This window comes from Acipenser ruthenus, chromosome 49 (genome assembly GCF_902713425.1).
Source record: "Acipenser ruthenus chromosome 49, fAciRut3.2 maternal haplotype, whole genome shotgun sequence".
Taxonomy (NCBI): Eukaryota; Metazoa; Chordata; class Actinopteri; order Acipenseriformes; family Acipenseridae; genus Acipenser; species Acipenser ruthenus.
Window position 1 is genome coordinate 2,997,212 of NC_081237.1, and position 24,855 is coordinate 3,022,066.

At 40.3% G+C, this 24,855-nt stretch overlaps 3 protein-coding genes and 1 gene segment (V, D, J or C); 2 read left to right on the plus strand and 2 right to left on the minus strand.

Moving 5' to 3' along the window:
- The first annotated feature begins 1,104 nt into the window (after positions 1-1,104).
- LOC117966337 (immunoglobulin kappa variable 3-11-like) lies at positions 1,105-2,971 on the plus strand. The segment is given in 2 exon segments: positions 1,105-1,787; positions 2,432-2,971. Coding segments are annotated over 2 exon segments (378 nt in total).
- An 898-nt stretch (positions 2,972-3,869) lies between these two features.
- LOC131721887 (uncharacterized) lies at positions 3,870-5,577 on the minus strand. The gene is made up of 2 exons (XM_059015226.1): positions 4,701-5,577; positions 3,870-4,154 (listed from the first exon to the last, which is right to left on the minus strand). The coding sequence occupies exons 1-2, from the start codon at positions 5,455-5,457 to the stop codon at positions 4,132-4,134; spliced, it is 780 nt and encodes a 259-aa protein (XP_058871209.1). The 5' UTR covers positions 5,458-5,577; the 3' UTR covers positions 3,870-4,131.
- Positions 5,578-8,359: 2,782 nt separating this feature from the next.
- On the plus strand, positions 8,360-13,008 carry LOC117428851 (Ig lambda chain C region). 2 transcript variants are annotated; one of them, XM_059015229.1, is made up of 3 exons: positions 8,360-8,510; positions 10,893-10,981; positions 12,142-13,005. In XM_059015229.1, exons 1-3 carry the CDS (start codon positions 8,464-8,466, stop codon positions 12,456-12,458), a joined length of 453 nt encoding a protein of 150 aa, XP_058871212.1. In that variant the 5' UTR covers positions 8,360-8,463; the 3' UTR covers positions 12,459-13,005. The 2 variants fall into 2 exon arrangements, with proteins under 2 accessions (XP_058871212.1, XP_058871211.1); XM_059015228.1 differs by lacking the exon at positions 8,360-8,510 and adding an exon at positions 9,545-9,708 and having other exon boundaries at positions 12,142-13,008.
- A 686-nt stretch (positions 13,009-13,694) lies between these two features.
- Positions 13,695-24,855, minus strand: part of LOC117401478 (death-associated protein kinase 3-like) — a 12,332-nt gene continuing 1,171 nt past the window's right edge. Inside the window, exons 2-9 of the mRNA XM_059014905.1 lie at positions 23,883-24,030; positions 20,519-20,879; positions 20,001-20,130; positions 19,717-19,765; positions 19,058-19,084; positions 18,258-18,410; positions 17,894-17,939; positions 13,695-17,250 (exon numbers count right to left, since the gene is read on the minus strand). Of these exons, the coding sequence (XP_058870888.1) occupies positions 16,720-17,250; positions 17,894-17,939; positions 18,258-18,410; positions 19,058-19,084; positions 19,717-19,765; positions 20,001-20,130; positions 20,519-20,879; positions 23,883-23,944 (1,359 nt within the window). The 5' untranslated portion in view covers positions 23,945-24,030 and the 3' untranslated portion in view covers positions 13,695-16,719. The remainder of the gene's footprint in view (positions 17,251-17,893; positions 17,940-18,257; positions 18,411-19,057; positions 19,085-19,716; positions 19,766-20,000; positions 20,131-20,518; positions 20,880-23,882; positions 24,031-24,855) is intronic.

The window sequence follows — 24,855 nt, forward strand, 5'->3', positions numbered from 1 at the left end:
TTTCATTTGGATTTTGACGTCTTAATTCTGTTCTATCCTGGAGCAAAACAACTGTGCTTTTTGAATGCTTTGTCATTTTCAATGTGCCCCCCATCCAGACCCTGACGTCCAGCCTGGAGTGGAGAGGCCCCTCCAGGACCGTGACTGGCACCCCTAGCTTAGGCAGCAGTGCACTTTTGTGTGAAGTATGAATTGAATATGCAATCACTCATTCAGTGGAGCTAAGCTCCACATTAATAACTAGTCTAATAAATGCTTAATTATTCCACACAAACCAATTTTCTTCTTATAAAAAGCTAGAACAAAAATCTAGAAAAACAAGATTTAAAACACAAATTACTTGCCTGTTTAAAAGGACCGTAAAAATAAATAAAAAGATTTTACTTCTGGGCTATTCTTTATTAAAATAAATATTTAATCCTACATCCCCCAAAAAATGACCGTTGAATTGTTAAAATGACAATACAGCCCCATTATTAAATAACATCGATCAAACTACAATTTAAATAGAAAATGACAGACTCTCTGTTTAAATCTGGCCCATGACAGGTTCTCAGCAAGCAGACAGTTTGCTCCAATGCGTGAGGCTGAGACAATTCAGGGAAGTAAACAGTACCATGAAATTCTGCTTGAACGACAATGTTTTCCAGAGATTTGTAGCAGTTACCAGTTCTCCTATTTCCTTCGGTCACAGAGACTGAGACAGGGTTCAGTAGGACAGCTTGTGATGAAATCTTTAGTTCTCTGAATGCATCTGCTAAAGCAATAAGGTAATGCCGTTGGCAGACAGTAACAGTATATTTCCTGTTGGTCTGCATTTGAACCATCTGTTAGTTTCTCTCTTCCTCTTTATGCAACAGAACATGTGCCTCAGCACTGAGTTTAACACACGCATGCACGAACACCCTGAAGGGTGATTCTCATTCAATAATTGAGGTATTGAATGTTACTGTTTAACTAGATACTTTATTGTTAAGAGTACTCAACTTTCAATTACTATATAAATATATATATATATATATATATATATATATATATATATAGAGAGAGAGAGAGAGAGAGAGAGAGAACAAACAGCATCACATCCAGAATATATAACCAACTTTTATCAATCACTAGAAATACTTAGAGATATTGATAAACAGAAAACAACATTATCATTATACATAGGCATTATAGAGTACAGCCTACCTGAAGAGGATGTATCATGCTCGTGTATACAGAATTATAATGTTGTCAAATCTTTCATATTTTTATATATTCTACTGTGTGTGCGAGAGGCACGTCCATTTGAACACGCATAATCCAATTATAATGGTTCCAATTTAAAAAAACAGATCAGTGTTAACAATCTTATACATACTCCGATATTATAGTACGCTCCCTTATATGGCCGCAGGGTAAAGCAAAACTGAATTTAAAAGACTATAGAAGTAGCTTATGCTATTCGGAAGTTATATAAAAATGTTATCTATCAGCATTCATGTATAAATTCTTATTTCTACCAGAAGGTGGCACTGTTGGTCCACAATTGCAACAGCTGCTGTAACTAACTTGCAACTTGTGTAGTTCCATGTGTTTGTTGTGTGGTGAAGGGAATTGCGCTTCCCCTGTATTCACAGTCTGATTGGCTAACATGCTGTAATCGTGCATTTCAATATTTGGCTGGCAGCTTGTGTGTCTCTTTGACTCTCTCTTCCCACATTATCTGCTGTGAAGGAGGACAGTAAAAGCAATGAGGAAGATAGAGGGAGTGCGCTGCTGTTGTCTTGCAGTCTGGCTGAGCTGTAAGTATTTCTGCTGAGATTGAGATCAATGTGTTTTTGCTCATAATAACTTCAAGAACTCAACTATAAAACTGTAAGAAAGGCAGAATTTTAACTGATTCCATGTCTAGTGCAGAGTTTTTACCAGAAAAAAAACACAATTAAACCATGAAAGTAATAAACTCCACACAAGTATTTGTCTGGTGAATGACATTTAAAAAAATCAGCAATTCTCTGCTTTGTGAAATTCTCCAGTTTGTTCCTGTCTCTTGTTATTCTGTGACACAGCTGCAGCCAATTTCAGTTGAATTGTTTTTTAATAACATTTGAATGTGTTTATTGAGGGGAGAGCATCGCCTCCGAATTTCAAATCTGGATCAGTGTAAAATTAGAAAAATTGCCAAAGGCAATTTGGTACACATTAAATAAATACAAATAATATGTGGAACTAGGCAAGCTCAGTTCTATGGTAGTTTTATTAAAAAACCTATTTAGTCCACTTTTCATTAGAGACTCTTTACAAATGAAAGGAGGCCCATCAATACTGCTTCCTATAGCGGACTGATTGCAAAAGAAGTTACCAAGATATAGCCTAGAGCCTCAGCACAGTGTCTTGAACCCTCTCCCCACTGACATGGTATATAATAAAGCTGTTGTTCCTGCAGGGGCTCTGTCTGTGACAGTGCTGAAGGCTGCAGCCCGAAGCCTGTCTCTCAGCCCGGGACAGACAGCCGTCCTGGACTGCAGCATTGAGAGGGACAGCGGTGAGCTTGTGAGCTGGTACAAGCAGAGCCCTGGGGATGCGCCTCAGTTTGTTCTCAGTCATTACCACACCAACAGCTCAGCCGCTAACTACGGCTCCGGATTCTCCTCCGAGCGCTTCACTGCCGGGGCGAAGGACCCGCTCACCTACCAGCTAGTGATTCGCAGTGTAGAGTGGAGTGATGTAGCCGTGTATTACTGTGGAGCATGGACTTCAGCACACGGATAAGGGTGCACTACAGGAAGAAACACACAGACTCATACCTCTGTTTAAACTGTTATTCACTAGAGTGGACTACAGTAGTGTGCAGATGGAGAAGAACACCTCACGATTATGAAATTAATTTTTGCATGTTATTTTTCATGTTATGCATGTTATGTAATAATTTGTTGTTTTATCATAAAGCTGAATCTCTGCTTTAATTTCTATCTTTCAATAGAACAATTAGAAATTATAGAAATCACTTTCTTTGTGTTTTTTCTCATTTTTTTAAACTGCCCAAATACTTTTGTGGGCTATATATATATATATATATATATATATACAATCACTATGGGGGCATCCAGGTGAGCATGGAAAGCAAGAGAGAACAGGTAGGTCTTGAGAGCTGATTTAAGCGAGTGACGGTGGGAGCATCACACACCAAAGCTGGGAGAGAGTTCCAAAGAGTCGGAGCCATGAAGCTAAACGAGCGCTCTCCGAGTGTGGTGCACTTTTGCTTGGGGATAACAAGCAGGCCAGAGTCGGAGGACCTCAGCTTGTGAGCTGGGATGTAGCGGGTCAGCAGGTTGAGGAGGTACTCGGGATTGTGAGCAGGAGAGTTTTGAAAAGAATCCAGAGAAAAGTGTGGCAGCTTGTCAGTAGATAAAAGATAAAGTACAAGAGTGTGTATCATAAGAGTGAGAAAGAAGCACCCGTGTGCTTAGTGGCACTGGAACCATTTTTATAGTGGGGGTGCTGAAAGCCACTGAACAAAACTGCAAACCCTGTATATGATGGAAGCCGGTGCACAGCACTTCAATCCAGCAATCCTGCGTGTGCTGACGGGCTCCCATGCCCGCACACAGCTGGGTGACTCCACTCATCCCGCTGGAGTTACACAGCAGGCTGAGTGGAGCTGCATGCCCCATGGTTGCTGCCCAGCCCCCTCTGCCTGTGACACAGAGGGTGCTGTTATGTGGCCCGTGGGGAGCATGGTGTGGAGATGACCCATCTGCTGTTGGAGTTTTTGTAGCCATAGATATTTCTGAAGGTTGCTGTAGGGTCGTTACTCATAGCACAGGAGCCTTCTGTAAAATCTCAGCACAGAGTTAAACAAATTCAAATGTATTACTGTATAATAAAAGGAATCAAATGTTTTAATTGGGCATACATTTTTTGTAACAAAAAAATCAGTACTAAACAGTAAAAAGATATACAAATTATTCAGTTAAAGCTGGAATATAGAACGTTTTAAAACTTTCCAATTGCATTTAAAATAGCATCAAATTACAGTCATCAGCTCTAGTCTTCTTGCCGTTGCATGATGTTTCCATTCTTTCGGTATGGGTCTTATTGCAGTTACTAAAATACTGCTTTGACCCGGCCGGAGTTCAGGAGCCGTTACTTTCTTTTACCATCAGGCCCTGTAACACAGATAAGAAAAGTGCCTGTTTAGAGTTAATGCCAGCGCCAGCTAGTGCATTCAGTACCTGGACACGATACCTGGTCGCAGGGTGCCTGACTATCACATTGTGTAGCTATTCTAGTTGTCTTTATTTTATCACATACTTGAAAAATGTTTAGAGTCAGCTAGGTTCATAGCAGCATGCCTCGGTGATTGTCAGTGTTTCAAACAGAAGAAAGCCTACATGCGCATGACACCACCACGCTTATTTCTACATGTGTACCCTTTCTACTTTTATTTAAGGTAGCAAATCCTTTAAATTTCATCTCAATGGCAAATTTAAAACTTTTAAAAGTAAAATCTGACTGTAAAAACAAAACATCGACAGTTTCCACAATTAATTATCGTGTATTTATGGGATGCATTTGGTCTCTTCAGAACTAGCACACAACTGGTGTCGCTTTAGAATGGATACGATATCCATATGGTTGCAGTTACACAAAGAAACTGAAATAAATGGCAAAATACTATTACAAAGCATTAAAAAAAAAGCCTTTAGGTTTACCGAAATTCTTGTGTAAATGATAGTGCCCTGTGTCTCGCCTTTGACAAACAGAATTCCTTTTGGTTTCACCACAACACTTATAGCTTCCATTTAAATATGACCCTTCGTGATTCAGCACAGTCTCGTATTCATACTCAAGGCTGTTGGCGTTCATCTGCCCTGCCTCGATAGCAGCGTGTTGAGTTGCTTCTGCTCCACGTATAGTTATAACATTTGATATTCCAAACAGCCTCTCACTAACTTCATGGACCTCGACGTACAGTCCCTCATAAGTGATGTCTTTTGTTCCCAAGAAGTGCGACACCTCGTGGATGAGGGTCCCGGGCTGTGAATCCTTTTCGAGGTTGGTTGGAGCCTGCCAGAACTGCTTACACAAGTACACGATACATTCTTTATCAGTAGGAAAAACATAGGCGTAATCACAGTCGCACGATGACGCAATTTCTTTCTTAAATTTCACTTTGTCCAATTTTCCTAACATATTTGATATGACATCTTTTGTGGGTATAGCACAGAACTTGTAAGGGTCAACAAGGTCGCCACAAGTATATCCAAACTGGATAGGTTGGTCTGTGCCATACATATTTTTGTCCAGTGCATCCTCTAGAATCTCCTTAGCTGCGGCCCTCGCGTTTTCAGCTATTTTTGCCTCGTTTTTATCGAGGTCAATAACAATAGATTCTTCTGCTGGATCAGAAGCGGTAGAATCTTCTTTTCGGCACATGCACGAGCCTTGAGCTTTGACGTATTTGATCATCTTGTCTGTTTTTCTTGAATGCTTGGATGGTCCTGTTAGTCTTGTGTGCAAGCGTTTAACTACTGCGTATGTGGCGGCCAAGTCGTTTCACTTTCTGTTTAAAAGGTCAGTCAAAGTGAAAGTATTATAGCGTGGCAAATGTTGGAGTTTATTTCAGGATAAGGGAAGAACCGCGGGTTAATCGATGCAATTTCCGTTTTTCACCAGAATTGAGTTTTTTTTTTTCATTTGAGCAGTGTTTTTGTATTTAGTTTCAAAGTGCTCCAAAATGCATTGTTTTACATTGCTGCTGTGCTACCCAGAGCTAAGTTCAAAATGCATTGTTTTACATTGCTGCTGTGCTATCCAGAGCTAAGTTCAAAATGCATTGTTTTACATTGCTGCTGTACTATCCAGAGCTAAGTTCAAAATGCATTGTTTTACATTGCCGCTGTGCTATCCAGAGCTAAGTTCAAAATGCATTGTTTTACATTGCTGCTGTGCTATCCAGAGCTAAGTTCAAAATGCATTGTTTTACATTGCTGCTGTGCTATCCAGAGCTAAGTTCAAAATGCATTGTTTTACATTGCTGCTGTGCTATCCAGAGCTAAGTTCAAAATGCATTGTTTTACATTGCTGCTGTGCTATCCAGAGCTAAGTTCAAAATGCATTGTTTTACATTGCTGCTGTGCTATCCAGAGCTAAGTTCAAAATGCATTGTTTTACATTGCTGCTGTGCTATCCAGAGCTAAGTTCAAAATGCATTGTTTTACATTGCTGCTGCGCTATCCAGAGCTAAGTTCACTGCAGGATTGCAGATACAAAAGACCCTTTCCCTGCGAGAACCAACAACAGAGTTTTGTAAACACAGACCCGCGAGAGTCATTGCAAACCCTGCTAAATAAAACTTCTATGTAAGAGCACAGTTTGGCTGATGTAAAAAAGCTTGTCATTATCAGTGTATGATTGTAAGTGCACTCCATTCATTACTGGGTTCTTAATTCAAGTTGCAAATTATATCATTTTAAATTTACCAATGTTGTTATGTTCTTTTTCTTTTATTGATTCAAACTGTAGTTGGTGGAAATTAGGAGCTATGACATGGTCCTCAGATATATGGAATCATTTGAATGAGTTTCATATATATATATATATATATATATATATATATATATATATATATATATATATATATATATATATATATATATTTACAGATTTGAAATACTGCAAAATTAATCAGTTGCTTCCTGGTACCTAGTCACTTCCTGTGTTGTAGGTCACATAATCAGAAGTGGACCATGGGAGTGAAACGCACAGAATAATAGTGCTTCCTGCAAGCACATGCCTGCTCTTCTCTCATGGATCAGCACACCCCTGTTACAGAAGGGAATGTGCCTGTGTGGGTGTTACACTGTATGCACCATTAGCATGCTATTGTAAATATCTGCATATTCAAAGTTAAGGAGTTCCATTCAGAAACAACACTCCAGTGTTAAATCTCACCTGCGTCCTTTCTCACTGTGAAAAACACACCAGTGCATTTTTTTCTGAATATGGTTGTTAGTTTATTTCTAGAAGGATGTTTCACTGTCTGTGAGTTACAATCTCACACCTTGCAGTGGAAAGGATTTACAGAATAAATGTGACAATTGAAATATCAATGACAAGATCTGTTTTTTTGAGTGAAGCCGTATTGGTTATTATATTACTGTTATAATAAGCCGTTTTCACCCGCACTGCAGCTGGTTCACGGACTGTAAAAACTGTTAACAGATCTTTCCTGTTTTCTAGATCACAGTACTGGTTTTAACTGATTTAGATATGTATGGAAAACAACCAGGCTGCAATGCACTGTTAACTCCTCACAAAACACATTCTCAGTAGCGACGAGTGTATCAATAAAATGGCTTGTTAATCTTTTTATGTTCCTTTTCATCATTCTTGATTTCTATTACAGAAAGATAAGGATATTACACACACACGCACACGCGCACGCGCACGCACGCACACACACGCACACGCACACGCACACGCACGTGTAGTCAAACGTGTACACAGCACAATGAAAATGTACAATTTTGAGTAAATTCTCAAAAACAAAAAAATTTAGGAAAAATCTTTTGTAGCAAAAGCTCTGCTTTTGTGGATGAGGAAAAATGTTACAAGAAATAAATGTTTACAATTATTTATTTCAGCAATTGTTTTGCAAAACTCCAAAAATGCAAATTCAAAAGTTTACTACCGTTTTACTATTTGATGTGGAAAACATTTTAAATCTATTGCTCAGATTGTGAATGAGTTGTATTGTATGGTGTTAAGCTCCCTCTATTTTTATAAGGCAAATATATTTGCTATTTATATTTTTTGCATTATATTTATCACCATAAATAGCAAATATATTCGCCTGATAACTAAACTATACAAAGAGATGGCTATATTTAAATGTAATGATCTAAATATGTAACTGTATATTTACTGTGAAATAAAACCAATGTACTGTGATTTATCCAATATGATTTTTTTGAAGTTTGGATATATAAATATGAAACTTGTCATTGCCAAAACAAATAAAAAAAAAATAGTAAAATATTGTTTCAAAGTTTTAGAAAGCGATTTTTATAAATACTGATACATTCATGAAATAAATATTATTATTATTATTATTATTATTATTATTATTATTATTATTATTATTATTATTATTATTATTATTTATTTCTTCGTAATATAAAAACTACTTTGGAAACAGAATTCCTGCCATATGAACAATATCTATTAGTGATGTATTAAACCATATGAAATATGCAATTAAAACAGTTTTAACATAGTTAGTATAAATCAGATAGAAACTACACGGTTTTGTCGCTTGCAATGAGATTGATCACGGGTCAGCGGTTCAGCAGCGTGTTTTTTTCTGTATTCAGATTGTGTAACTGGTGAAAACTAATTTGCATCTCTTCATATTCGCGATGTGCTGAACAGCTTGAGTGTGTGTGTGTGCTGGGAAGAGGGAAGCTGCTGGAAATGAGGCGCACACTGTGGCTGTGGTTCTGGGTTGCAGTCTGGATCAGGTGTAAGTATTCATCTGGATTGTTAATCATTACAAAAACACGGTGTAGTGTATAGAACACACGTATTGCTTACTATCACTAATATAAGTCAAGGACACGTTTATGTGTAAATATAGATACGTGTGCTTATTTGAACTGAAGGCAGATCACAAACATGTGGGTGTAAGTAGAGCTGGATTGTACAAGTACAGGTGCATCTGTGGGTGTAAGTGGAGTTGTATGTGAATCATGCAAGTATTACCCTCCTTGGTGGTTTTAATATTTTACAGACATGGTTTTCTCAACATTGAAACACATAGGACACTTATACAGGGTGTCTTATAATTCACACAACATTGTGGGAGCATCGTGTAAACCGGAGGCTACGTGGAGGATAATATTCAAAGAGAAAGTCTCTGTGACACAGAGAGACACTGTGACGCTCCTATTGGCCACCAGAAGGCTGTTCACTTTGAAGTAATTCTGGTGGTTTCTAGATCAGCTACTGTTTAGATTAATTGAATATGGGTCACATAATTCTAATAGGAACCTCGGCAGAACTACAGAAGGACGGGTCGCGCTCTACCTGGTGCAGAAAGACGAGTCGCGCTATACCTGGTGCAGAAAGACGAGTCGCGCTATACCTGGTGCAGAAAGACAAGTCGCGCTATACCTGGTGCAGAAAGACGAGTCGCGCTATACCTGGTGCAGAAAGACGAGTCGCGCTCTACCTGGTGCAGAAAGACGAGTCGCGCTATACCTGGTGCAGAAAGACGAGTCGCGCTATACCTGGTGCAGAAAGACGAGTCGCGCTCTACCTGGTGCAGAAAGACGAGTCGCGCTATACCTGTGCAGAAAGACGAGTCGCGCTATACCTGGTGCAGAAAGAAGGGCTGCGCTCTTTACCTGACGAAGAAAGACGGGCCAGTGGAATAGGTTCTTTCAAACACAGGAAGCGTTCTTTTCAAGCCGTTGCTTTTAGCACTAGGGTTAGAGTTTGGCTGATTTAAATCCTAAACGTGTTATTTGAATTCTCTCAGATGGCTCGTCGCTGGCCCGTCTTTCTGCACAGATCCAGCAACAACTCTCGTCTTGTGTTTTTCTTTTACAGAAGAGACCGTGGTGAATGAATGTGGTGGAGATTGGGGACGAGGACTTTGAAAAGGATCTCTGGGTTATACTGTAGTGGAGTCTTCATTAAAAGTATCTCGCCAGTGCGGTGAGGCAATTAAAAATGCAAATGAATGTCAGTCTATAATGCAAAAAGCGTGGAATACAAGTGTAGAGGATACTAAGATTATACAATGCTCTTAGACCCCACCTAGAATACTGTGTGCAGTTTCGGTCTCCTCACTACAAAAAAGACACCATTGCACTCGAGAAGGGTACAGAGAAGGGCAGCTAGGCTGATCCCAGGACTCAATGACATGAGCTATGAGGACTGGGTAAAATAATTAAATCTCTTCAGCCTAGAAAATGGTATTGAAAAAGTTAACCCAAGACACGACTGCAAATTTAGCACAGAGAGAACAGAAGGCAGGATGCACTTTTTTTACACACATTTAATGCATGGAATATCCTACCAGGCGAAGTAGTACGATATTAAACACTGGGAACGGAAAACAGATTCTGTGCTTTCAAAATATATAATGGTGCGCTAACAAGGGACGAGCCTTAATTGTTAGAAATGTGTTATTTTTATTCATTAAAAAAGCGGTTCGAGGTTGAATTTGTTATTTATTCCTTTAGATTAAGATTTTTTGTTTGGTCGGTCGGTGTTTCTTAAATTAACATTAGGACTGAAGAAATTGCAATATGTATCTTTCATTGGCCTTAAAATTAAAGAAAGGGATTTATAACATAAAGGAAATATGTATTTATTTTTGCTTAAAGGAAAGATATTGCAGGAGGATTCTGAGTACAGTTTGAGCACAGAAGCACTGTGCAGTCTGCGTGGAGGTGCGATTGCTCTCAGCCTTTCTCACCGCACTCATCTACAACCTGCTCATGTCATGTGTTAGTGGCGCCCTCTAGGGGATTGGGGTTGATTTCCAGAGTGAAAAAACAAGACATTTTTATTTCATCAATCCATTGACACCGGAGCAACCCAGAAACAAACTGTATGTAATATTACTGAATGGCGCTAACACAACCTAATAAATTACTCTGCTGTTAACTTGCTAAGCAAAAAATGAAGGCTGGGAACATCTGGTAATAGGGATTCCACTCATGTCTTTTAGCGGGTTCACAAGACCAATGCCAGGCTATGTCATGCTAAAACATACCAAGTGTACTCCATAGCCTCTTTAAGGAACAGGGTTTAAAAAAAGCTCACCCATAAATATTTCAAATACTCCAGACAGATCTTGAGGTCCTGTGATTCACCATGTCTGTGTATTCCAGGCATGCCAATCTTAGGGATTTGAAGGGAGAGGAGGAGACGAGAAGGGGTCAATACATATTCACTCAGGGCACCAAGCTGATAGTAACAGGTGAGATAATGCAAGATCTACTGTTCTAATTTGAATTAATTCATCTTTCTTTTTTTACGCATATCAGGTAAAGGTGTAATGAAAAATAAAACCAGCATGTAACACATTTCAGCTAAAATATCTCTCCGCAAACTGGTCCCAAAAAATAAAGCTGCATGTCCACACCCAAACTATTATGTAGATCTCAAACGTGCTGTTTTGAATGAAATAAATGTTATGCAATATGTATTTTCATTTGAAAACATCTTCTACTGCATGGGTTCAAGAGTTTTCGGTTCGCTTGCCTTACAGGAAGTCTGCTACTGCTTTACTTCCTAGGTCATTTCACCCCAGCAGTGTCACGTTACTGGCTGAAAGCATGTCAGTCATTCGGGGGAAGCAGCTGATTGGATACTGACACCCTGGAGGGTGGGGACAATTTCACTCTCCAGGTGAAACAACCGAGAAAGTGCCACACAGTCAGAGAGCAAGGCTTCCAAACAGAGATGTAATGAGTGGAGCTACTGATATGTTTCTTTCAACCTGCACATTGAGACCTACATAGTGAACAAAATGAGGGCATTGCTGTGTTACAATCGCTTTACACATTTCTATACTAGTGTGTGAAGTAAATCATACTGCAGCACAAATCCACAGTCTCTCACAAGTAGGGTTTATTGGTATTCAACACAGTGGTGTACAGATGTAATAGAACACCCCAGTGTAGCTGTGGTTTCGTTGTGCATAAGAAATCAAATCACTGTAACTGAGAATCTTGGAACATTTTTCAAAGTAGCCAAATTAGTCTGTCTAATTTCTATTTAATTGAAGACTTTAATAGGTCACACATGCAAAAATGTAAAATAGTAAGAGACAAGGAACACATAGCCACAAATGGTAAAATGAATAAGACTTTTTAGAAGTTGTTTAAGATGCCTAATTAAAGCACAAAGTGGTCTAACATTTTCACACGAGTGCCTATTGTTTCTATATCACTGAATACTGACCGCAAATTGAAATGCTCACCCCCAGATGTTTTCATGCAGGTAAGTATATAAAGGATATAAATGTTCTAATATGTCACCTCTAGCAGTTGAACGCGTTTGGCTATCTGAAGCCTAGTGCAGATTTTCAACCAGTGCTCTATAATTGATAGGATTGTTTTGTTGCTCTCCCCCCAGCCCATCAGCTCCCTGCACCGTCAGTGGTGGTCTTTCAACCTTCAGAAGAAGAGCTCTCTAAAGGCACAGCCACTCTGGTTTGCCTGGTGAGCAAGCTGTCCGGGGCTCTCGTTGACATCAGCTGGACAGCCAATGAGACAGCAGTGACCAGCGAAGTCCCGCCCAGCCGGCCCTCCAGGGAGTCTGATGGCACCTTCAGTGTGAGCAGCTGCCTGACCATCTCCGCGGCAGAGTGGAGGGAGGACAGAGTCTATTCCTGTATCGTACAGCAGGGGGCCTCGCTCACCCAGCGCTCCATACAGCAATCTCGCTGCTAGTAATCAGAGAGCAGCTTCACATTGTGTGCCCTTCTCTTTGTATGGTGCATGCTATCAGTCTGTGGTTCTTATTGCAAGTTCTCAAATATTGTGTTGTATTATTTTAAGTCTGTGTATTCTGTTAAGGTGACTGAGTTCAGGAGCAGCTCCTCAGTTCAAGTTGCCTGCCATAGACTAGATCAGCCAAAATGTATTTTTATTAGTAAGCGCCAGCATCATCGAGTGTACTTCTGTGCATTGCCAGCAAAACAAATACAAACGTGAGATTAAAAGATTGATCCTCTTACTTCTCAATATGTTGTACATATATCTTGATATTGAAGTGTGATGAAACTGACTCAATAATGTAATAAATATAATGCGTCAAAGATGGGCTGGAGATCTTAATATACTTCACCTACTGCTGGTAAACTGAATAATCATACCCATGGCTAGAAATGACTAGTTCAGAAGATGCGGGGCTATGGGATTATCTGTATTGCAATTTGTAACTAGTGTTTAGAAGTTCAGCTCAAACCCACAACTTCATTGGGAATTTGAAAGGATCCTGAAATCAAATGGCAAGTTGCACAGAGTTCTCGACTACCTTACCTCCCAAGTTCTAATCAGGGTCTGTAAACCCATCTATAAAGTACGGTGTGGCCTTTTCTGAGATATTGAAAATCTGAAATATTTTTCTTACCATTTGATATTGCGGAATTGTGGTGTTAAGAATGATCAATCTTATTATTATTATTATTATTACTAGAATGAAAATCATAAATGTAGTTATAAAAAACCTGTAAAAACTGTTTGCGGATGGCTATCTCCTTCAGGTCTGGGTCATTCTACTTGAATAATTTATATTTATATATATATATATATATATATATATATATATATATATATATATATATATATATATATAATCATCTTCAGCCTTTTTCAATCCAATATTGCTCTGGCGTATATAGGTATATTGTTGCTGCAAAGTATTATTTTTACTGAAATGATCCCAGATTGGACTTTGGACTAAGATTGGACTTTGCTAAATAAAATATTTACTATGGAATGCTATTAGCATAGGGTATATTTGCAAAAATTAACTTGTCTGGTGCCACACTCTTGTGTATCAAATTCTTGTTACTTCTGTTCTATGAAGTAATCTGAAATATTGCGGTTGACCCCTTTGACAGGTCATTTCACATGCTAGATTCAGCAGGGAATCGCTGCTCATGCAAATCAAAATACCACAACTTTCGTTTTGTGTTCATTTTATTTGTAAAAACTTTGGGATTCAATACCTAGGCTATACTTTTAAAAAAAAAATGCATAAATATAACAGTATTCTTAAACAAGCATATGAGCATACACTAATTTGCAAATAAATGAAAATGACAAATATTGTCTTGAACAAAGGAATGGTAGAAAAGGTTTTACAAAAGGAATGATGTAGAAGTTTTCAAAAACAACAAGGCAGCAGATCAAGAGACGTTTCCAAAAAAGCTGAGTGAAGTTCATGCATATCATTTGGCGTTTCTTCCAGAAATCCGGGGTTAATCACAATGTGCGCAGCATTGCTGTTTTGCATGGCTTTCAGTTCTACAGTACTTAAAAACATTACAAACCCGCTGGAGACAGTGCGCTCCTTAGCAGATCACCCTCCACGTACCCGCCAGTCCTCGCTACGCTCTGTCACGTGCAAAAGCAGCTTTCAACTGACTGCACAAGATATGGGGACTGGAATACAATCACATTATCTTAATAACAATTCTTATTGCAAGAGCACCACACTTTTCTTCCAGACTGTGTCAATGAAAAATATATATATAAACATATAAACTATACTGCTTGGCAAATATCAACACACTTGGAAACATTGCTAAGGCTTTTCCATATTAGTATTATTCATAGGTGTTATTAACCCTTTCATTCCCAGTACTGTTCCTCTACAGCAATGTTTAAATACACCTTAATGCCATTAATGTTAGCTTATTTTTTTATGCCCGTTTATTGCTGTCAGCTGCGCTGGATAAAACCTAAGAAGAAGAACTGTCTGTTCTCGTGGCTGCAAAACTAATCCAAGCCACCATCAGATCTTCTCCACTCTTCAGAAGTCTTTTATTTTGGGAAAATAAGAAATCCCCCCTCCAATGGCACTTCTTACAAACACAAGTAGGTCTAGAATACTGTAGGACTGTGTGACCACACTGTTACAATGCATGTTTGGCGATTGTTTAAGGTTATGCAATTCATTTTAATTAACCCCAAATCAGTGTTTGAATTGTATTAAGACATAAAAAAAGAAACTGTGAACCCATTCTGCAACACAAACACATGAGTTCTGTTAAAACACCACTGATCAGCAGCAAGTCCACACTGTAACAGCAAGAGCAGTTCAGTGCCACTGAAACGATGTGCTGTGTGTGGTCCCCACCATCATCATCATGCTATTAATACAGCTGTAAAGAGCTCATACACGGAGTCTGCGCCGTGCATTCTTATAAAACACTTTCACTGCTCACCCAGCTTTGCTTTACTTCACTCATCACCTCACATAGGAGCGACATTCCCTCCCACCATTATGTTTGGCAATATGCACGGTTTAATAACATTTTGATTAATTTTGCACATCCTCAGTCTTGTTATTAATGACACTAATTACTGCATTTCTTTTTTCCTAGGATTGTACTTCAGCTGTGAAGTGGTTGAGTAACTTGTTTTTAAAGATTCGGGCATCAGCAGCTCAAAGTACCCCAATGTCTTCTTCATCCTAAATATGTTGCTAATGTAACAGAGCCAGGTTATCAGGAGCTGGTATCACAGTAGCAAACAGCATTATTAAAGCAGTGACAGTAAGGGTACAGCTAGAACTATGCACACGGACCACCTGGTTATCAATGCTACAATCCCAGGGACCTGCACAGTATAGACTTTAATCACATTAACGCTCAAAATAATTCAAGCATTGGCACATGCTATTTTGGCTATCCCACCACAGAGAGGATGAATTCACACATTAAGGTCAGAAACACTCATTAAAACAAACCCAATTCCAGCACCGCGTTCCAATGTGCTCAACATTCCACCACAAACCCAATTCCAGCACCGCGTTCCAATGTGCTCAACATTCCACCACAAACCCAATTCCAGCACCGCGTTCCAATGTGCTCAACATTCCACCACAAACCCAATTCCAGCACCGCGTTCCAATGTGCTCAACATTCCACCACAAACCCAATTCCAGCACCGCGTTCCAATGTGCTCAACATTCCACCACAAACCCAATTCCAGCACCGCGTTCCAATGTGCTCAACATTCCACCACAAACCCAATTCCAGCACCGCGTTCCAACATTCCACCACAAACCCAATTCCAGCACCGCGTTCCAATGTGCTCAACATTCCACCACATAACCTAAGAATCATTGCATCTACCATAAAAACAACAAAACACAAGTAGTAAACGCCCTTCTAACCCTCCGTCTCCCAGGCACTTAGCTTCACCCCAACAGTGAAGAAATGCTAAATCCTGACTTGTTACATCATTATTAACTATTCTTTAAAATAGAAGCTGTAAGCGTATTATCAGGATCTGCTGTAAGGATACAATATGGGATAAGAGATCCTATTTAAAACTAAACTTGTCAGTAGCTCAACAATAACCCCTGTAGGAAAACCATTACAAAAAAACAGAGAAGTACTTTTTTGGAATAGAGTTTCCACTCTCCACAAACACCTAACGACTGAAAACATTTAGAAATATGCAGAACGCCAAAAACATGTAACCCTGCATTCACATGCCGTTTTCAGGCAACACACAAGTTAAAAAAAAAAAAGACTTTACAGTAATATTTCAGATGTTTCTGACTCTGCAACAGCTTACCAGAGGACACAAACATGTTACAGTAAAATAAAATAACATGAAATCCACCTGAAGGCAACATTTTAGCTTTGCAATAGAACCTCAAAGTTACGAACGCACCAGGAATGAAGGTTGTCTGTAACTCTGAAGACTGCAATATTCCCAATGATTTCATATATGTGGACTGGATTCACAATTCCCAGCAGGAGTCCTGTTTCAAGTTTGGTTTGGTTCGTAACTTTGCGATTCTATTGCATAGGGTTCTGCGTCTACATAACAATTAAGAGCGGCATTCTCAACTCCTTGTGCACTATATAAACAGGAGCACTGCTGTGTTGCAGGTGCATGCATGCGTGTGTGTGTGTGTGTGTGGGTGTGTGTGTGTGTGTGAGTGCATATCTATTTAAATCGGTCACTCTCAGCGCATGCTTGTGCCCTGCCTCTTCTCCTGCTCGATGGAGAGCACCAGCTCCTCTACCCACTTCATCTCGGAGGCCACCTGCTCGGCCAGCACCTCGAATCTGTTCTCCAGGCGGCCGAAGCGCCTCTTGAGTGCGTTGGCGGAGAGCAGGGCCGCTCGCACCTCCTCCTGGCTCTGTCTCCTCTGGGCCTCTGTGCGCTGCAGCTCCAGCCTGATCTGCCCCAGATCCCCCTCAATGCTCTCGTTCTCCTCCTTGTACCAGCTTTCCTTCTCCTCGTAGATGGACAGCAGGGCAGCGATGTCTTCCTGGCAGGACAACTTGTTCCGCTCCAGCTCTCGCAGCCCGTCTTCGGCCACTGCGATCTCCTCCAGCACCTTGGAGAAGCGCTCGAAGTTCACGTAGGTGTTGTTGGGAGGCATGCTGGAGTGAGACTTGATGGTGTATTCCTTCAGCCGCGTGGTCTTGAGCCTGCGCCTCTCCGGCTTCTTGTCACTGTCCTCCTTGCGCACGTTCCGTCGCTTGATCACCTGCGCAGAGAGAGAGAGAGAGAGAGAGAGAGAGAGAGAGAGAGAGAGAGAGAGAGAGAGAGAGAGAGAGAGAGATTATATCATTATAATTTATTTTTCAGACACCTATTACCTCTGTTATAAATTCAATTACACCCTGAGCATCCTGTGTACAGTCCAGACTGCAATCTCTGTTTGTGTTAACTCTTATTATAACAGAAATAGTTTCACATAGTTTGATCAGATATAACTCGGCTTTGTGGTCCTCACCCCCAAACTGCACAAGATGACCCACGACATATTAGGTTACATCATTCTCTATTCTCTTTCCTGCTTAGCTCATTATTTACTAGGCTTACCAACGAATTTCCTAGTTTTGAAAATGGAAAATCAGAGTTTTGAAAGAAGACAGGTCATTTAAACCACTTTAGCAATTCAGGATTTTTTTTCAAAAGCAATTCCTTTTCATTATGATAAATGATGATTCAAGGCAGTCATCGTGTTCACTGTGTACAGCGTGACAGACAGACGCACACGATAGGTGCTTAATGTATCCACTTATTGAATGAGGACCCTAATAAAGCAGGCAGTGCTTTATGCAGAGTTGACTGTAAAACTCAACTGTTGAAGACACTTGAAGTTCGAGGTATGATGTAAACCTCACCTTAATCCATGGATGCTGTAGACTGTCCTCAATTGTCATTCTCTTCCTGAAAAAATATGGCAATGAAATATCATTTTAAAGCAGATTTTGAGTCTTGGGGGTGGCGGCTGAAGCTCCACATAGGTGTGTAAAGACAGATCTCATTCTGATGTATCATTTATGATCCGTTTATTGGTTGTATTGACAGCACTATAAAGTTCTCTACTCATCCACATGCAAAGAACAATCAGTGATTTAAGTTTTACACACACATAATGATCTGCAGATCTTGATACACCCCCTACAGTGTGCATGTGCTGAAATATTCTATACATTTTTGGTTCTACACATTATACGAGTGTTTTGGCCCCAGTCGGCTCCTTACTTGGGGTCCTTGACCAGCAGTCTGCGGATGAAGTCCTTGGCCAGCTCGCTGGTGTGCACAAAGTATTCCTCATCGAAGTCGTAGTTCACAGCAGAGATGTTAGTCAGGGTCTCCTGCTTTGTTTCCCCCAGGAAGGGGGAGGCACCGCTCAGCCTGAAGCAACAAGGAGAAGCCACTCAGTTACAACACAAAACCATTTTTGGCCACGCTGTATTATAAAGGGCAAATGTTGCTCATTTTGAGCGTTATACATGAAGATCTTTATAAACTAATGTAGCGGTCAGTGTGTGCAGTGTCGTCACTGATTCTGTTTCGGTGAGAGGAGGTTAAAAGCTCTATAACCACGAATGCAGACGAGCCCGGCTTGTGGTTAAGACGCCCGCTAATATTATTATTATTATTATTATTATTTATTTCTTAGCTGACGCCCTTATCCAGGGCGACTTACAATTGTTACAAGATACCACATTATTTTTACATACAATTACCCATTTATACAGTTGGGTTTTTTTACTGCAGCAATCTAGGTAAAGTACCTTGCTCAAGGGTACAGCAGCAGTGTACCCACCGGGGACTGAACCCACGACCCTCTGGTCAAGAGTCCAGAGCCCTAACCACTACTCCACACTGCTGCCCTGTGATGTAATGTTGTTGAGCAAATTAAAAACCTGTTTTAATTTGCTCAACATTACTACAGTAACAATGTAAACTGATTTGCAAAGTGTGATCGACTGGAAATTGAGAATCTATAGGGCTCTGATGTTTGTACCCAAGGCTCAGGGATGTTAGTTAATACTTACAGGATATAGGTAATCACTCCAATACTCCTACAAGGAAATAGAAAGAAACCTGTCAAAATCCTGCTTTACACTGCAGCAGCTTGAGAACATACATATACCTTTACAATGCAACACACACAAACATATACATTAACAATGCAACACACACACACACATACATACATACATACATACATTTACACTAATGTGAAAAACAATTAGAAAAATCACATGCACTTAAACCCAACGAAGGAAACTCTGGGGAGTGCCAACAAGACCAGACACTTCAGTAAAGATAATAATTAGATCTGCAGAACAGTAATGATTTGGAGACTGTCAGATCAGACTTTGTATAGAGAGGTGTTGTGGCCTTGTGGTTAGAGGCAAGACAATATAGGACTTACACTTTTCTACAGCTATGGCCAAAGGTTTTGTATCACTTTGAATTTTAGGATTGAGACATAATAAAAAAAATAAAAAATAAACTATATAATATAATTTAGATCTTTTATTTAAAATCATGTAATAAAATAAAGTACCAAAATGTTTCAAAATGTCATACATTACAATTTTTTTCAGTTTTTTGATAAGTATATGGAAAAATAGGGGCAAGTGATCTAGATGAAAGGAAAGCGAGTTCTGAGATAAATCATTTCATTTAAAAGCTTCAATAAACTCACCACATGTCTGCTTCTAATCCCAGAGGCTCATAGTTCACAATCTCTGGAGCTGCAGAATGGTGTGACGAAGATTAGTGGAAACAAAACACACCAACCTGTGTCATTCTACCACTGCAGCGACTCGTTCAAATCTTTCACATATATAAGCAAGTGGTCCGGTACAATCATCACTCTAAATACAACTGAGGAGTCTCATGAGCAAGTGTGGAATTAAAGCCTTTTTATAATACAGTATAAAACATAAAACAGCCAGGTTCTTATTTATTAAGAGAACAAGGACTTACCCACAAACTCTGGGGTTCCAAAAATGTTTTTGAACTCGTTGCCAGCCGTGATCTGGTGCGCAATCCCAAAGTCGATGAGCTTGATTCGGGGACTGGCGACATTCTTATCCAGCAGCATGATGTTTTCAGGCTAAAGAAGACATGCATAAAGCAGTAAGAAAAAAAGACTAAAAATACATTTTCCTGTTCTTGTAGTTTCCAACGACTTCGTCTGAACGCGGTATGTAAAGATCTGGCAGCAGGTCAGCCAGTGTTTACCTTGTATGGAACGTTTGTCATCTCCTTGCTTTATTGGAATGTTTGCTTTTTCACTGTTTATGTATTTAGGATCCTAAACAAACTCACAGTATACAACCAGGAGAACAGTTAAAAGGTTAACACGGGGGAGCCAACGCCATAATTCCTTTTCTACATAATTAAAAATGATTTAATGGAAATAAAAGTATCAAGCTGGTTCCCTGGCCAGGCTCCCCAGCAGGAGAAGATGAACCCCCAAGGGCTGCGCGGGGGGCTCTCACCTTGAGGTCGAAGTGCGCGATGCTCTTGGAATGCAGGTAGTGGACTCCGTCGAGGATCTGCTTCAGGAACTGGGTGGCTTCCTCCTCCGTCAGGGACTCTTTCTCAGCCAGGAAGTCGAAGAGCTCGCCCCCGGACACCAGCTCCAGGATCAGAATGACGTCGGTCTTGTTCTCGAAGATGTCGTGCAGCGTGATGATGTTGGGGTGCTGGATCTCCCGCAGGATGTTCACCTCGCGCTCGATCTCCTCCCGGCTCACTCCGCGCCGGCTCGAGGACAGGCGGCGCTTCTTGATGAACTTGCCTGCGTACTCGTTTCCTGTGCTCCTCTCACGGCACTTCCGAACGATGGCAAACTGACCGCTGTGGACAGAAGCCGAGAAATGATAAAGGGGTTATAGATCAAATGACCTAGATATGTTTACATGGTTTTAAACAGCCTGGCACTCAGTCCTAGGCACCATAACAATCCTGTATTAAGAATATTACTGAATTGATCAGGAGACACGATTTAATGGTACAGACTCAGGTGTTTTGCATGCTGTGATAAGAGGGATCAGTTCACAGCAGTTTTATCAGGGGCTTGATCATTCAAACTCCTTGAACTCGGTAAGTTCAATAATACACCCAAACAAGGGAAGCACTGAAATGCAGGACTGTGTGCAGAGCTAGTGCGGGTTTCAAGCCTTTTGCATAGACAACCGCTTGTTTGGAAACTTGGTAAGGACATTCTTTAGAAAACTTTCTGGGGATATATTATTATTAATTAGTCATTTAGCAGACGCTTTTATCCAAAGTGACTTATAGAGACTAGGGGGTGAACTATGCATCAACAACCGCTGCTGCTGCACTTACAACAGGACCTCGGTTTTATTTCTCATCCGAAGGATGTCTGTTATCAAACTTAAATGTTTAGATGTGGATAGTGGACAGATCAGTTTTTCATGTTACTCTATTTTCAGCCATGGCAGAGGATGCACGTCACTTCCATGCTTGTTATGCTGGAAAATCTAATTAGAACCAGACTGGGCACCAAAAGGATCCTTTTAAACTGACCTTGGATCCCATTACATAACCTGTTTACTCTTTCGAAACACAACCTTCAGATCCTCAGCCAAGTGCATGCCAGAGACAGGGAATAAACACATAGTCAAAGGGTGATGTCATACCTCACAGCAGACCGAAAAAGAGGGTTTGTCCATATAAAGGTACTAATCTGAGTAAGTGTACAGACTGTTCTTTTGAGCTTAAAAACCATTGTGACAGAGCTAAATTATTAATGTCATCTGTCTCCAATTGCCAAGCTCTGTTTAATCAATGGAATGTGCTGCATAGATTATACCCCTGATCAGTCAGCAACAATGCTATAGTTACATGCAAACAAGATGCAGTCCACACCCAGCGCCAGTCTCCTTGGATTTGATTAGTGCACCAGTTTGTCACTAACTGTACCGAGATCAGACGATCAGAAGACCTTCAAAATCTGTTCTCTTTCTTCTTCTTCAAATGTAATTCTACTTATTATATTTCCCTCACTAGTTTATGTTGCATGTAGTAATCATTCTTGGTTCTGTTTCTCCAATACTGATCTACCTGGTTTTGAACTACAGATGCAAGTCGTTATGATCAGTTCAGTTTTTTTCAACTCTTTCAGCTGTTTTGGACTTTCAGTCAGTTTTCGGTAAAACCGAAACTGAAAAACTGAGCTGCATTTGTAGAGCGAAGGGGTCGGGGCACACCATTATTACACATGTGTCATTTTTTTACATTTTGTTTTATACTGTGACAAATAAGCTCAATGCAGTGTTACTGCATCGCTCACACCAGTGTGTTATGCAATTAGACACAACGTAGAGATAATTCAATAATGTATTAAGAGACATTACATTGTATTTATTATTTTGCTGGTACCCCCATTGTCCACGTGGCCATTTGTAAGGGGCTGAATCACAAGCAACTCACATCTGAGTAGAACTGCAGCTTGTGGTTTTTGAAATTGCAATTATTTAAAGTGACAGATGTTTGGCAGCATTTGAAATAGTTTCTGATGAGGAATCACTTCTAATTTAAAATGTAACCTAGATTTAGGTCAGCAAAAAACTAAAGCTGGAACTCAGGCCTGCCACCAGCTCCCCAAAAACACACGCAGAGTTCTCAATTAGTGTGCTGGTTTATTACAGCCTGGTACTAGAATACATAGGACTGCATGGATAAGGCCCTTCCACTTGAATTTGATCAATATGCCAACAACGTAGCAACAAAGTAATCAGGCAAATACAACTCATTTCAACACATGCACAGTAAATGAAGCTCCCTTAAATATAAACTGACCGGCTCACAGAAGCATCTCATTAAAGCCGCTTCCAGCTACCTGTCCGCAGCATCCCTTCACTTCTTTTCCAGCTTCACAATGGTTCAGGGCCTCCACTAACCTTTTATTTTCTTTCAATACTTTTGCATTTGACTTTTTTAGTCAGTTTGGCATCATTATTACGTTTGTTAGGCGGTCTACACAGAGTCATTTAATGGGGTACGCAGGTGGAGTGTTTGTGTGTGTCTGCTAGTACTAGCAAAGGACTAAGTATGAAGAGGCGGATATCTCTACTGAGGGCAGTCACAATCAATCAGGTACGTCTTCTCATAACTGTTGATTCATGTTACTCTATTAATTATGAAGGGATGTTAATATGAACCATCTACAAGCAGCAGATTGATGAGCTCCTGAAAATGCCGCTAGCTTTGTGTCGAGTCTGCCGACGCTTTTTCATCGTACAAAACAAATTCGCTTCGGGTTGGGTTTGATCTTTTTTTTCGGTATCGTTCCGTTTGGAATTGTATGCATACGTCGGGTTCGGTTTGGGAAATTCACAACCGCTGCTTTGAACTTGTCTGGAGAATTCCAAGTGCTCGGACTGAACGGCTTTCCTATTCCAATTCCAATCATGTGACAATGTAGCCTTTCTACACAGCCAGCCCCCTGCTCTCATTCGAGTAACAGAACACCAGTGATATATCTATATAGACTAGGTGGGGCTAACAGAGTTAATATGACACATTGCACTGGCAGATACAGGTTAATCAAATGAAACCCTTTGTTCGACAAGTATGTCAGAAACACTCACGTATCCCTTTGAATAAGTGGTTCTCTGTATATGTAAAAATGTTAGTGTGACAGCCAGATCCCCTGATTTAGATACTATAATTGCATGCCCTCGACAAAAATCAGGTATGCTATTCTCTTTAAATATGTCGAAATGCAGCTGTGACTTATGTATGTACGGGCACCTGGGGATACAAGGGACTTCAGAGAATATTATCTTCAAGGTAAAAAGAAGCCTTTTAAAGCCTTTAAAAGTGTTCTGTCACCTGCCCAGCTCCTCTCCCATCTCGTAGTACTCGTCCACGCTCTCCTGTCTGAATGCAGCCATGGCTCCTGGTCAGACACTCGCTCACTCACTCACAGGGGGTTCCTCGCTGCAGCGCTCTCTGTGTTCAGCTCCTTTCAACAGATGAGCTGGAAAAACAGGGACATGCGAAGAGACTCAAACCCTGGACAGTCTGTTCAATCAAGTGCCAGGAATTTCACAACCATTTGTTTCTGGCTTGAGAACTGTTTAGCTGTTGAGTGTGATCAAAGTGTGATTGTGTAAAAAGGAAAGATATACACAGGGTGCAAAATAAGGGGATTCAGAGAGAGAGAGAGAGAGAGAGAGAGAGAGAGAGAGAGAGAGAGAGAGAGAGAGAGAGAGAGAGAGAGCGCACCTCAACCCTGACCCACAAATTGTGTGGAGGCTGTTTTTTTTTTAGATTTTAGGTAAAATATTAAAAAAGAAAAAATATTCTGAAGGAAAAAAAATAAATACATGAGAAGTCCTAAAAGGAAAAAGCTGTAAAAACGTGTGCAACCCATATACAGCATCGGGACATTTACTCTTCACTGTGCACCAGAAATGGCTTTTTGTAATAGTATCTGTCATAACTGGTACAACATCAGATATGATACCAGTCTTAACAACATATCCCATGTTGATACTAATTGTGCCCGATGCCAGGAATGCTGTATATAATTCACAAGTTCAGACCAGGACACAATGACTCACTGCCACAACAGAGACAGTCACTCACAGAGAGGTCCTGGGGCTCATGGAAACAAATAATTAAAAACACTCAAACCTCCCAATAATACATGACGCATCCACAGTCTATAAGGACTGCTAACAATGCTGGACACTGAACCAATTACCCTGCCATTCGGCCCTCTGTCAGGAATTTACTGGCTCTCTCTTTAAAACGGTGCGAAAGAAAGATGCCTATAGGGAACATGTGAAACTAAGGGCAT